This window comes from Atta cephalotes (genome assembly GCF_000143395.1).
Source record: "Atta cephalotes unplaced genomic scaffold scaffold00030, whole genome shotgun sequence".
Taxonomy (NCBI): domain Eukaryota; kingdom Metazoa; phylum Arthropoda; class Insecta; order Hymenoptera; family Formicidae; genus Atta; species Atta cephalotes.
This window is the reverse complement of record NW_012130094.1, coordinates 915,900-930,558: the sequence shown is the minus strand read 5'-3', so window position 1 is coordinate 930,558 and position 14,659 is coordinate 915,900. Positions and strand designations below refer to the sequence as shown.

General features: G+C 32.5%; 1 protein-coding gene across 1 annotated transcript in view; it reads left to right on the top strand.

The window, feature by feature from the left end:
- The window catches only part of LOC105620907, a 73,022-nt gene that overhangs the window by 15,753 nt on the left and 42,610 nt on the right, over positions 1 to 14,659 (top strand). Inside the window, exons 4-5 of the mRNA XM_012202384.1 lie at positions 4,217 to 4,366; positions 7,597 to 7,746. Of these exons, the coding sequence (XP_012057774.1) occupies positions 4,217 to 4,366; positions 7,597 to 7,746 (300 nt within the window). The remainder of the gene's footprint in view (positions 1 to 4,216; positions 4,367 to 7,596; positions 7,747 to 14,659) is intronic.

Here is a 14,659-nt window from a genome sequence, read left to right as displayed (position 1 = left end):
TTAACCCTTACCCTTACCCTTACCCTACCCTACCTTCCTTCTTCCGTCCTACGTCGGTCGGTCGTCCTTCCTTTCTTTTCGTACCTAAACCTAAACCTAACCGTACGTACGACTTCTTCTCTCTCCTCCTCCTCTCTCTCTCTCTCTCTCTCTCTCTCTCTCTCTCTCCTTTTCTCTTGTTCTATGGAGCTCTACGGAATATCCCACTGCAATAAGGCAGTTTCGCGATCTCTCTCGCGTATACCACGAATTCGCTCTTCCGGGTGAAATTTTACGGGCCATTGACGGTCCCGTTCTTTGATATGTCCGTTGGATAGCGCCGGTTACTTTTAGATACGAACCTCGAGAGAGTTCTGGCAGGTATAGCGCGGCGATTTTTAGTTTGCATGTAACGTGGTCATAACAGCGCAGTACGGATGGTATCTTCCGTAAGAAAATCTTAGGAAAGGCGTGAACCGACATAATCTTATGCATCGTGGATAATATGGAAAATTGTATGTATTAACAAAAGTAGATCATCCCCGCATTTTAAAGTTGACCTTTATAGTATTATGATATCATGATGGCATTATTTTTTATTTTACGCCCAGGAATACTTCAGGTTAATTTAACTTTCGGATGCTATAAATGTAGTCTGAAGAATTAGGTACGTACTTTACACTAATTTCGGGGGATTTAAGTGTCATGACTGAAATATACAGATGAGAACAATACAAACTTTTATCATTATTGTTATGGAATAGAGAATTTTTTGTTTTAATAAAATAATAATAACATATCTGTTCATTAAAAAGTTTAGATTAAATGTACTTACTAGCCGTATATGGGACAGTATAAATGGAAAATATATAAATTTAGAAAAAAATATGATTTGTCAAGATTGGAATTAAAAATATTACAGTACAATTGAAAATATAAACGATAGGAATAGAAAATATTAAAATATAATATTGAAAGTAGGCCAATTGAATTTTATATTGATAAAATTCTAGAAGAAGAAGAATATGCATGAAGGAAATAAACGAGAGTGATATTTATTTCATTATACTTATAAAATTAAATTTACAGAGCTACAATTTACAATTTTAATTTTTTTTGTCCTTTAATAGAAATCCTTTATAGAAATTGGTAATTCTGGCCATAGCAAAACTGTACACACAATGTACTGTCCTTGTTAGTTAAAGGTCGGTGCAGATTGTATACACGCTTAGAGAGAAAACGAAAAATATGTATGAATTCAGAAAAACGCGATATTTTTGTCAGAGGAGCGAAAATATGGGGTAGAAAAAAATGAAACTAGAAGTAGGTCAGCCAATGTTTATGATACGAAGTAAAATCAAGTAAAACTGGCTGATATAGCGGATTGGTAGGATTAGCTGATATCATTTATTAGTTTTGGCACGCTGATGAAGCTATCGCGTCAAACAATGTGTGCACGGCCTCACGCTGCACGTAATTTCGCCTTAAATCGCGGTGGTAGCCATTGGCCTCGGTTCACCGGTGGAACAAGTTCAAAAGCTGGCGATGGCAACCGCCGTAAATTGCCAACTCAATAAAGCAGGGCATAACACTTTATCTCAAGCATAAGTGCACCCGCCGACTTCCGTGCGTGGCTAAGAAACATGATCGCGGTATGAAAAGATGTTGCCCGGCGTGTGGGATCGCTTGGGTTATGGTCAAACTTGTTCTTCCTCAACAAAACCGCGATACATCAACGAGTTACCACGGTGTTTCGCTGCACTCGAACACGGATGAATGCACCGGACAACATCCGGAATTTTTATTGCCTATTGCGAGGATCGCGTTTAATAACACGTTTAATTGTGAGTTTATGAGTGCAAGAGAGATAATAAAATAAAGCTTTTTAAGTTTTCAAGAAAATAAGGCCGTTTTAAAAGGAGAGCCAGTATTATGATATTTTTATTAGCGAAAAATATAAAATCTGTGCAAATTGATCCGTCAAATATGAATATTTTGTCGATAATAATAATAATAAAGTGGAAAAAATCAATTTTTTTATTGCATTTTCAGAAAGTTGACAGTCTTGAAAATATATTGCTAAAATCATTCAGAGAGAAATACGTAGAATGACAGAATTATTCACGATTTACTAAAATGATGCATAGATAAAAATTAGGCGCGTTTGAGTTTCGATCCGCTGCGCCACGCAATACGGCTGTTACTGTTATTTCTTTGAATAAAGAAACATTCATGAAGTTGATGAAGAGGATGAATCTTTTTATGACCCAGAATAAAAAAAATTTATTGTAAGTACTAAAAAAAGACAGAAGTATTTTAATTCAAAACTTTGAACACACTTTTCTCGTTTTTTTTGCTGATGAAATTTGCTAACATTGTAAACAGAAAATGGCTCAACGCACTGATCTACGCTTTTTACACGTTACAACTATTTTCTCCATACGGTAAACCTGAAAAAAATAATTTTTCAAAACAATAATAATTCTTTGACAATGAGAAAAATAATGGTTTTTATAAAAAAAGAACTTTTTTTTTGTAATGAAGTAATTTTAACAAATTGCGATAATTTTGTTAGATTTACTGTATACATTTAACATCATTAATTACAAATCAGTTTGATTTTTTGTTTTTAGACGACTAATTGTGACTGCAATGTCAGCAATTCGATAAAATCTCATTACACGTTTTTAAATTACACGTTTACTGCCATTGTTATCTCTCAGACATTTTAACACATTTTAGTTCATATAAAATTTATATATATTGTACAAAGTGCAAATGAAATATAGATCTAAATCTAAAATTGATCGCTGTAACCGGTTTTTTAAAAAATTCATCGTTGATTTTTTTGACTTTCTAAATCACTCAGTTTCCTTAATTCGCATTTTGTGAACGATTTTTATAAGATTAAGAAGACGCTAGAATTATCAATATAAAGTCTCTGAATTGACTGAACAGAATAAAAAATTCTTTTACAGGATTAAATGCAAAATTAAGAGGTGGTACAGTGGACTTTATACCAAAATTTAATTTTGCGTCTACTTTAATCCTATAAAAGGATTTTTGATTCCGTTCAGTCAATTTAGAGAATTTTATACAATACTATAATATCGATAATTTGGTCATTCCATCATCTCCTTAATTGGCAAATAATTTATTCATAATTTTTTGTTAGTATTAATTGATGTACATATCACTTCCTTCATAAGTGATTTAAAAACTTAAGTTTTGCAGAAAAGGGAAAAAACTCTTTTTGAATTTGACAGACAGTTATTGACTAATCAAATAATATTGGCATTTTTGTCATTTTTGTTATACAACTTTTAAAAAATTACTCTTTTTGAACTGTGATATTATGATAATTTTTCAAGAAGTTAATACTTTTGATGATTAATAGAATAATGTTTATTTAATTATCATTTATGGTAACAACTCGAAAATCATGTTTTTTTTTAGTTGTATTATTTTTGGAGATATGTGAAATTAGCGCTCCAATTTTCTCGAAAGTTCGGATTATAAAGTTTTATAAGCTTTTTTTTTGAAGAATATAGGAATAAGTGTATAATAATTGTTTTTTAAAGAGTTCCGGCAAGTAACATTATCAATAGCACTTTTGAAATAAAGGAGCATATTTGCGATGAAATTTTTGTTCAGCAAAAATATTTAAAATACGAGAATATTTAAGAATTGACAAGAATCGCGATTTACCTTATATATCAGATATTCACGATTCGATGCAAGATATCGATGCAAGATCAAGCGTCAGCAATCCGTAAGCTTGCAAAATACGTCTATCGCAAGAAACTTCCCAACGCGACGCGATCTCTGCACCCCGCAGGGAGAGAAATGCAAAAACGTACTATCGGCAGCTGCAAGCCATTCCGGTTCATTGAAATTCGCGAATGCAACGTTACGGTCGTAACGAGACGAGTAGACAACGTCTGTCCTTTCACCCTCAAGGGAACGCCCGTTCATAAGAAAGCGATCGTGTTTCTTATGGAGATTCCCGGAACTCACGATTCGGCGCAATTTCCGACAAAAGGAAGTTTTTCTCTATCTTTTTTTAATTCTTATTGCGAAAACAATGAGATACAAACATTATAGTTGCTCTCTAATAAGGTATATTCATAAACCCGCGTCGCGTCGCAAACATAATTGCGTTTTGCACAGCGGCGACAACGGTGGCGATATAGTGCGATGGTAGTTGCTTTATTAAAAGCTGGTTTTGTGGTTTCAGATGAGTTCAGGAGTAAGGTGGCTTGCGAAAACGAAGTCGTCAATCTCGTTTGCCATCCCGGCCAGAGGGTGGCGATTTTCAGTGCTGCCTTTGGCAGAACGCAATATGAGTCCCTGCAGTGTCCGCAGCCACTGGGCGTACAAGAAGAAAGTAAGTACCATCATTAATTAACAACATCTTGCGTCTCTCCATTAATTATAATTTACAATTTATTATAACTCGTTTTTTTAATTCTTTCTTTTTTATCGAAATTATGTGACATTTGTGAAACGCGTATTTAACATTGTATTACTTTTGTTATTAAAGCAATAATCGAACATAAAACTATGAATTTTTTAACGCGTACTCTTCGTACGTTTCGATATCGTCTTGGTTTTATGTTATATGCGTTATATATCATTTGCTGCTTCGTAAGAAAAGTTGGTGGCCACATTTTCCGAGATTACAGCTGATGTTAAGTATTTATATACGCAGATAAATTCCGCGTGTTATTAAAGTAATGATATCCGTTATACTTACATTGTGTACAAATACTAAAGTGAAATTTTGCACGACAAAACACACGGAAAGAATTTTGCTGCACACTGAGAACAATTTCTAGTTGAAAATAGATGAACCAGAAGATTTTTGATCAATTAGAATTAGATTCTGGTTATATCAACTATAGAATTATAAATCAACCAAAAAATTCTAACTTTCTTCAGTGTGAAATCAGACTCTAATTTAAAATATCTAAAGATTTAGATATTTTGTTAAATCATTATGTACAATAATTATGTACAAAATTCAAACATGAGAAGCAACGTTGCAATCAAAGTATTGTTGTTCTTGTTTTTCAAATAATTTTACACGCTTTCATATCAATATTGTTCTTATTGCATCATCAATCATTTTATCAATTTTTCCATTTAAGCTAAACAGAAAGATCTAGTAAAAATGATTTATATTAATATAAACTGTACGGAAAAATCGATTTTGCTAAAGTATCTAAAACTTCAGCTAGATACACAGATCTGAGAATTTGTTGGACCATCAAAATAATTTTCTAGGAAACATGATGTATGTTACGAAAAGTTTTGACATTCTAACAACCAGTCTGAGCGTCCTACATATTTATTTTGATAGTTCAACAAAATTTATTTTCAAATCTATATCTATAAATTAAATTTTTAGATACTTCAGCAAAACCGTTCCTTTTGTGTAGAATTTTTCGAACGCTTAGTTTCTAGTGATATAACGAGGATCGATCAATAATCTCTGTCGTTCATTTCTTCTATTTGTCGATGAGTTTTTCTGCAGAAAAGCCTTCGAATCGATGTTTGTCCTAGTTTATTGTCATACTTGGCGACGAGATTGCGACTCTTTCTTCCGTGGCTGCCGAAGTTTCGGATGAGGTTCGAGTGATGTGGGAAGAGAAAATTAAAGTGACTTTTCCCGCAGGATATTCTTTAAAAAAAAAAGAAGTCGAAGGTTTTTCCAAATGGAGCGGGATATAATTCAATGACCGACAGATGCATTTGGGCGCTAAATGTGACGTTTGATATCGGGAAAGCTTGTTATTCACGTTTGCGCGCCGAGAGAGGCTCACGCCGCTTACTTTTAATTCAGGAAGAATGAAGGAGCTGCCTCTCATTCCCAAGACATGGTTTTATTTAACTTTTCGAAGTAAATTCTTTTAACTCGCGAATGAATGCTCTGGTCGACCGCTCGCGTTCCCATGACGACTTTTTGTCCTGTCCAATCAATCGATTTCTACGAAAACGCACGAAGAGAACATAAACGAGAACAGTGAAGACCACACCGATACTGATACTTTAACGATACCATTTAATTCTGAAACATTGAAATTGTTATTCACGTATATATTTATATTATAATTTCTTATTCATTTAATCGGTCTTTGCTATTCCTTTATTTTCAATTTTATGTCTTAATCTTTTGATAATAATTCCATTATTTTAATTATTGAGATAATAATACTAGTTTTAAAAAATATTTTTTAAAAATTATTTTAAACCAGAAAAAATGTTCTTATATCTTTTTGAATGTTGAAAACGATACCGCAATAGTTAAAAAAGTCATTTTGAAAATTAAACTTCAATTATTTTGGAAATCTGACGTGCTGGAATTTTTTGGCTTGCGGCACTATTTTTAGTATTAAAAATCTATACGAAACATCTAGTCCGGTTTAAAGTAATTTTTTTGTTGTAAACTAGTGTAATTCACGTATATAAAACAACAATACAATTATTCGTACGATCTCATTAATTATAGCTAACTAATTTTGGAGACAAAATTAGATAAAGAAAAATTAGTTACTCTTAACTTTATAAGAAGAGACTTTATTTATTTGCTCCTTTTATTCTTCTAAAAGGAAAATATCATTTCCGTTCCTTTTGTAGGCAAAAGAAATTCTGGTTTTACAGTTGTATGAATAGCTCGGCTCTGTCCACGATGATCCAATAAATCTCTCTATCCCGCACAATTCCTTGGTCCACTTGTCCGGTCATCATCCGCCAACTCGTAGAGCTACCTTTTAACGCGAAGAGTTGAAAGGTTGCTTGCCGCTTGAGTGCAACAATAAGGAACAAAATCTATGAAATGGTGCCGCGTTATAATAGTGCTTTTTCGTGCTCCTTTGCCATGAATAGCTTGTGGTCGCCTTGATGTGCCTTCATGAGATACGTTTCGTCGTCACGTCTTAGGTCGACGTGAACGATACGTATATTTTCTTACACAAAAGAGTATCGGAAACTCCGAAGACTTCCTGCTTTTCCTTGGATTCCGTCTTTTCTGTCATTCTACGTGAAATCGGATCGATAAATTCTTATTCCTTCTTTGACGTGGATATGCATTTTGTCGACCAGCTTTTCTAAATTTTATTCAATAACGGAAACAATACCTTGCAATGTTTTCTTTAAATCATAAACGATGTAAGCAAAATCTCATATATTTTATAAAATATATTTTATAAATGTATAATATTGTATAAATATTTGAACGCAAGTTCGAAAGCAGATTCTCCCTCTACGTGTCTCAGATTAAAGACTTAATTACAGTGGAAGTAGTATAATGTTTGCATTATATATAATCTTTCCTTTTATTCTAACCAAGCAAAGGTGGATTTATACATGTGAAACTATCTTTAACTTTTGTAAATTTGTGTACATAGAATGAATCAGTTAGCCTTTTCGTTTTATCTTTATGGAATCATATTATTGCGAAATATACAAACTTTGTTATTTCTTTCACAATTTCGTATAAAATGCTTTGTCAAGAAAAAGAAATATCAATAATACGAAATTTTTTCAATTTTATTTCCTTATACAATGCATCTTTTATTATTTATTATTATTATTATTATTCTGTTACTGTTACAGCTTGCATGATGGACTTTACAACGGAAACTATAATGCAATTATGCCATGGTAAGCGACGATGCACAGTAATAGCTAATAGCACAACATTTGGCAGACCAGATCCTTGCAGTCCAGACAGCAAAACGTATCTTAAAGTCGTGTACACCTGCGGTGAGTAAATGAAATTCTTTTTAATTTTACTATCATGAAGTGACAAAATGTGTCTTGTAATAGCTAATAATTCATTTTTAAAGCTAAATTTTATTTAAACGTAGTTAACTCTTTATTGATTACGTGAAATTTTGCATCAACAATTTGCATCTTTAAACTTCAGTGCAGATTTTTATATTGCTCCAAACCCTTTGAAAATCTAAACAAATTATTACATACTTGTGTTGAAAGTTTTAATAAGTTTTTACTATGATAATAGTCGGATTATAATTTATTTACTTTTTACAGATTTAAATTTATTTACCAAAATTTACAATCAAAATATTGTGACTTTGTTTAAAATCTCACTTGACCGGTGAAGTTAATGGTATATTTATCTCTTATGAACAGTATAAATGTCATTAACAGTATAAATGTCATAAATATATTACTGATTTTTGTAAGAAATATAATAGCTTGGATTGTAATTTTAATATGATTATTCAGTTTAATTTAATGATCAAATATTAAGAGATACATTGCACATTCTGACATTCCCGGCTTGCAAATAGAACAAGTTGATGATTGAGTTACAACAATATAATATTATAAAAAAAGAGTGGTAAGAGTTATAGTATATAGTCATGCAGAGAGAAAAGTAATTACTTATTTAAATGGTAAAATTGTACGAGCATTTACCCGAGAAAGTATAGCTAGCGGCGATTCACCGTTGCAATCCTTGAAAAGAATAGTGAGAAAAACTGATATTACGGACCGTGCAATAACGTGTTTGGTAGAGGATCTATCCGGAGCTTGCTGCACAATAGCGTATAATGAGCGTAGAACGTTCTTCTCTGAGAAGAAGTTATTTTATTTTGCGAGGTTCGAAGTGACTCGGCAGCAACGAGTCAGCGACAGCTTTAAACAAAATGACGTCGTCGCAGGATCTTTCCTTCTGCCCAGGACGGGATTCGTACTGAATTTCGTTCTCGACATTTTTAATGGGCACTCTCCTCGGGAACGGTGCGTCACGAAGAATAGCGAAAGAAACTGTTGTGAAAACTGTCGACGGCAACTAACGAGCGACATCACTGTAACGTATTTCGAGCATGACGTCGCAGGACGTTATCCTTCTGAGAATGAAAACTAAAATTTCCGGTCATCGCCGATACATGACGTAATTTTATCCTGTGTATTTACCTGTTTGTTTATATTCGACGAAATGTAATAATAATTTTATGCGAGTGTCGATTACGCTGGTCCGCAATATTGTTGAAAAACTAATCAAGAATACGTGGCAAATTTAAAAAAATAAAAAAAAATGTTGTGTAGAACGAGTTGTGTAGAATGCAAATGTGTCTGGCCGCAATATTTACATCGTCGTTGAATTTTTGAGCATGAGTACATACGCTCGTGTACAAACTTTTTTCGCGAAAATCTTCGAATCTTTTCAGCGGTGCCGCAATGCCGCAATAATATTCTTTGCGAAAAGTTGCACGTGAATTGGGAGATGTTAACAGGCGAAGTTTTATACTACTTGCTACATGCTTATGCCGTTCTCGCGCAAAGCGACGAAAAAGTAATGCATGGTCGGTCATCGCAGTGTTGCTCCATGCTCCAATCTTTTTTACTTAAGTGAAATTACACATACCCCATACGTGTACATTTTGTTAGCAAATAGCACTCTTATAACCGAGTATTACTTTGTTGCGGAATACCTCGTTTACATTAATCGTAACCATCTTTTACCTCCTTAACAAAGAAAGGAAAGTGTGGAAAAGAAGGTACCGTGTTATAAAAATATGATGTAATTTTTCTTGAAACGTGTATAATTTATTCCTACTGTGGAAACTGGCTTGTGAATGTTTCACTATAAAACTTACTTTAAGAATTGAAAAAAAAGAAATCCAACAAAAAGAAGAAGAAGGAGGAGGAGGATTGTAAAATGGTTCAGATATCAAGATAGCATTACGCTTAATGAATAATATTTTTTAACTTAATATTCTTCTTTAAAGTATCTATACTTAAAATATTCCTTTTTGATTTCAATTTGATATTATTTCATGTGATAATCATTATAAATTTCTGACACAGCAATTGTGAAATGCATCTTCTTCATATTTTATTAATATGATAAGGATTAAATTTTTTCGATTAAAAAGATTTTAGCTGAAATTCAGTCGCGATTAAAATAGTAAGTGCCTCTTGACAGTGGAAGGATAAGAGAGTCTTGCTAGCCCTTTTGCGGCTCGTCGCACGTCAAATTACCGGCCGTAAACGGCCGTGCGGGGATTATAATTCGCGCGACGTAGCCGAGAACGCATTTGCATGTGCCTGTGAGTGCCCGATGCGAGCTCATTAGTCAATGTCACTTCGGTTCCTGTAACCGACCTGCAACGTTTGTGAAAGAAAGAAAAAAAGAATCGTCGCTCGGTATTCTAATTTGGCGGTGAGTCATGCATAGTTCTTCGTGGCACGCGGCTGTCCTGATAGCCGCGAGCAAAATATGCGCATTCGTTGGTACGTGAAAAAATTCGTGAAATAATAAACGTCCGTCGATCTGAGTCGGTCGCATCTCTTCGTGATTGAACGTTTTGAAATATCGTAAAACCACATTATACAACAACTTTTACTGTATTTTATAACAATATATTTATAAAAATACATGATTGTACAAACATAATCTGTAGACAGAATGTTAATAAATATAAATATTTTATGTTTGATTTATTAAGCTTTTTTTTCTTAGGAGAGCAATGCGTTACTTTTTTCAAATTGGGATTTTTTGCGTATAATATAAAAAAAATTATATTTAGTTAAATTTCTTGTAAATTCTTATTAAATATTATAAAATTTATTCGTTAAACGTTCAAAGTAATTCGAGATATTCTAAGGAGAATCTAAGGTAATATCAAACCTTCCTTCTTATCCATGCATATATGCGCACATGCTGCCAAGAGAACATGTTCGAGGAATAATAAACTGGCATGATAAGAAAGTAAGGCTTGTTGTGAATCAAATTTTTTCTCATTGTAGATTGCTAGTTTAAAATAACAAGTAGCATAAAATTCATGTGAAAATTATTTTATTCATTACAGTTCTTTTCATAAAGTTGATACTAAACGAATAGATAAAAGCAAAATCATGATATATATTCGTTATATTTTATAAATCTTATGTTGGAATTTTATATGCATTTTGAACTTTAATCGAATATAAATTCAAATTCTACAGAGTATTGTATATATCAAAAATATTAATGTTTGAATGTAAACAAAACAAAATTATATTATAATAATTTTAATTTGTTATACAACACATTTGTAATTTTTTATTTATATTTTTAAAGATTAAAGAAATAATAAACTATGTAAGTATAAACATTTAATAAGATTTACAATTAGAAGTTGACAAAACGAACGATCATCGTTATAGATATCTTTTCAATAAAATTACATAGCAAACGGCAACATCAGAAACATTCTTTCCGCTGAACTTGGATTTGATCGGGGATGACGATATTCCGAATGAAATCAATCGTACTTCCCAACTATTCATACTATTTCTGTAAAGCGTGCTTCCCATACTATTCATACTATTTCTGTAAAGCATGCTCGCTGTCTTCTTTGTTAAGTTCTCCCGGGGTATTTACTTGGAACAATTACCGAGCGATTTCAAAGTGTAATTGGATCCGCATGAATTATCAGTGTACATCAAAGTCCCACCTCCTTCCCTTTGATCCAACATGAGCGTAGATCGTCAATCACGTTCGTAGAGCTGGAAGTAAAGCCCTGGAAATCCGTGTTTCATGAGATATCATCGAGTCCTAATCAGTTATTAACATCGGAAATGTCCTAATTAGTTTCGATATGTTTAGAATATACTTGTTATTATTATACAACAAAATTGCCATATAAAAAAATTCATTATAGATATTATAATTCTGATATTATAATTTGTCAAGTTAGATGTTTAGTATTTTACGTGCAAGATTTAATAATACGAACTTACATTATCGCCACATCTACGAAATATTTTATTTTTCAGAGAAAAATATTTTTCAATCTTCTATTCTGTATTTTTCTGTTCTTTTTTATATTAAAACGGATATTAAAAATAATATAAAGGCGCTCCCAGAGAATTACTCAGACATTATGAGAATATAAAGTTACGAATAAAATGTTCTTCTCGTGATAGCATAAAATTTTTAATCGTCACAAATTAGTCTCCAGCCGTGTTAAACATACATTTTTCTATGAGGTAATATCTGCGAGTAAAAATCTCTCTTTCAAGTAGAACTTATTTACAGTAAAAGCTATTAAAGAACTGCCGATAGGGATGAGAGGAGAGTAAACTTCAAGAAGGAAAATATTCAAAATATATTTTTTTCTGTATGCGAACTTTTATGAATTATAAGAGACAGAACACGGTAGCATATTTATGAAGATGTATAAAGCAATGATTCTGATTGCAACGATTTCTAATTGCATTTATCAACTCTATTTAAGTGGTGTTTCGTGAATCACAAATTTATTTCATCACTGCCTTTTACACTTAGTTCAACGTTGCAACTGTTTTAGCTTGTGTAATTAGTTTCCCATGGTTAAAATTTTCAGAATTTCCCCTGAAAGGAGATACTGAAAACAAAGTTTACTTTTTTAACTGATATTTATGTAGAAATCAATTTAAAAATTCCCTTAAATTATTTCTTGTTTTCAAAGTTACAACAAATACTGCATTGTTTATTTTGCAAACTTATAAAATTAATTTTTTATTTGTGTCCGATTCTTTTCTCTATTTCAATTTGGCGATAGCTACGTTCAATAACTCCAGCAAAGTTCAGATACGAATCGTTAAATATTACATAGCTAAACTTTCTCGGATAATATTGCTTGATTAATCATAAATCATAATGGTTTATTAGTTGACGTTACGTACGACAAGAATAAGCAACTTGAGAATTCTCTCGTCTATTATATTATGTCTGTTACATTAATTATCTCTCTAACGATAGAAGCAAAATTCGTTGAATTTCACCATCCATTTCTCTGAAACAGTACAAACTGAATCACTCGTTGATTTCACACATGGGATCTCGTTGACAGAGTGAACGTACATACGTATCCTATGTCCAAAGCCAAATCAGTCGACGCTTAACGACGTATGAATGCATTGCTTAATTTCACGATACGAATACGTCAGTTGATATCAGTCAATCGAAAAAATTGATTAAACTCATGGTTTATTTTCGTCTCGTCGCGCATACGATCGCGGTTAATTATTGCTTGTTTTTCATAAAAGAATTACCAATTTTCGCTGATAGCACTCCACTGATTTTGCCATATTATATACATGCATCGTCTGTCAATATAAAATCATTTATGGAAATATATCTATAACTACATTCGCAAGGCTATTCAATTCAGTTTAATACATTTAAATAATTTCCTGGGAGACGTTAATTGAATAATTTTGTTGAAAGTCTTTAAAACTTTAATTGAATTCTTTACATTTTGCAAAACTTTTAAACTTTTTTTTAAATTTTTAAGTTACCAAAACTTTTTTTATTATCTCATCCTTTTTGCTTTTTGTAGATATATTTTCCTGACCTAAGGTTTTTCGAAATACTTCAATGAAATAGTTAGAACTGTTGCTTGATCGCTTTTACATAATAGCTGTTTAATTTATAATAATAGGAGTCATTGATATGCTCCATGTTGTTTAACGAATCGCCGATGCATCACGGCAATTCGTCTCAATTGAATTTTGACGTGTAGCTGAAGAGCCATGTCAATCAACGATAGAAAATCAAGCGTTCGCGTAGCCACGAAGCTAATTAGGGATCGAAGTGCCAACTCGATGGCGCGTATGACTATATAGCTACTTTACATTATAGCGTTCATCGCGAGGTAATGACTCCTCGAATTTCAGCCATTAATCCGAGCAGTGCTGCTAATGAAAAATATCCTTCATGCGACGAATAATCAATTTAATCTGTGCGGAACGGAGTCGTTTATTCGATATTGACTGATAATTTATATTTAAACGATGTTCTACGTACAGCTTTGTTACAATTTACTAATTCTTTGTTAATTCTCTCTCTCTCTCTCTCTTCTCTCTCTCTCTCTCTCTCTCTCTCTCTCTCTCAAGTCCCATTATTTTCATTATCAATGAAAACGCATTTGGTATTTATCGCATTATGTAACTGCAATATATTTTCATTAGAAATGCGGCGAGCTAATATATCATAATCTATGGTTACAGAGACGTATTTTAATTAATAAATAGCGAATGTATGAAGTTATGTATATTAACGATGGATGATATTTCAAAAATATGTGCAGTATTTCTAAACCGCTGTCACAAAATATTTGCAAGAACAGAAAGATCTATGTTATTGATGATTTTTTGTCCAAAGAAAAAGCAAATGTTGACAAGTTGACAAGTGTCACTATAGGTATAGTCTGTCATACGAACCAGAAAATCGAAGAGACAGAGGAAAAAACTGATTTTTTTAACATTTATTTTTTCAATGTCAGTAACGATACATTTTATGATATGAGATACAGGAGATGCCCTCTTCTTCTCTCGACGATAACCAAATACTTTTGATGGAAATAGCGCATATAATTCTAAAAGTACACTTAAAAGGGCAAGCAAATGTAAGTTTTGGATTTAAATGAAACTTTTTCTGCTGTTTTTTGCCATATAGATATAGGTATTTGAATAAATAAAATTATAAATTGTAATTAATAAATCAAATTTTCTTGACACATTTCATTAATACATTGTTCTTATAATATGCAACACACACACACACACACACACACACACACACACACACACACACACACACACACACACACACACACACACACACACACACACACACACACACACACACACACACACACACACACACACACACACACAC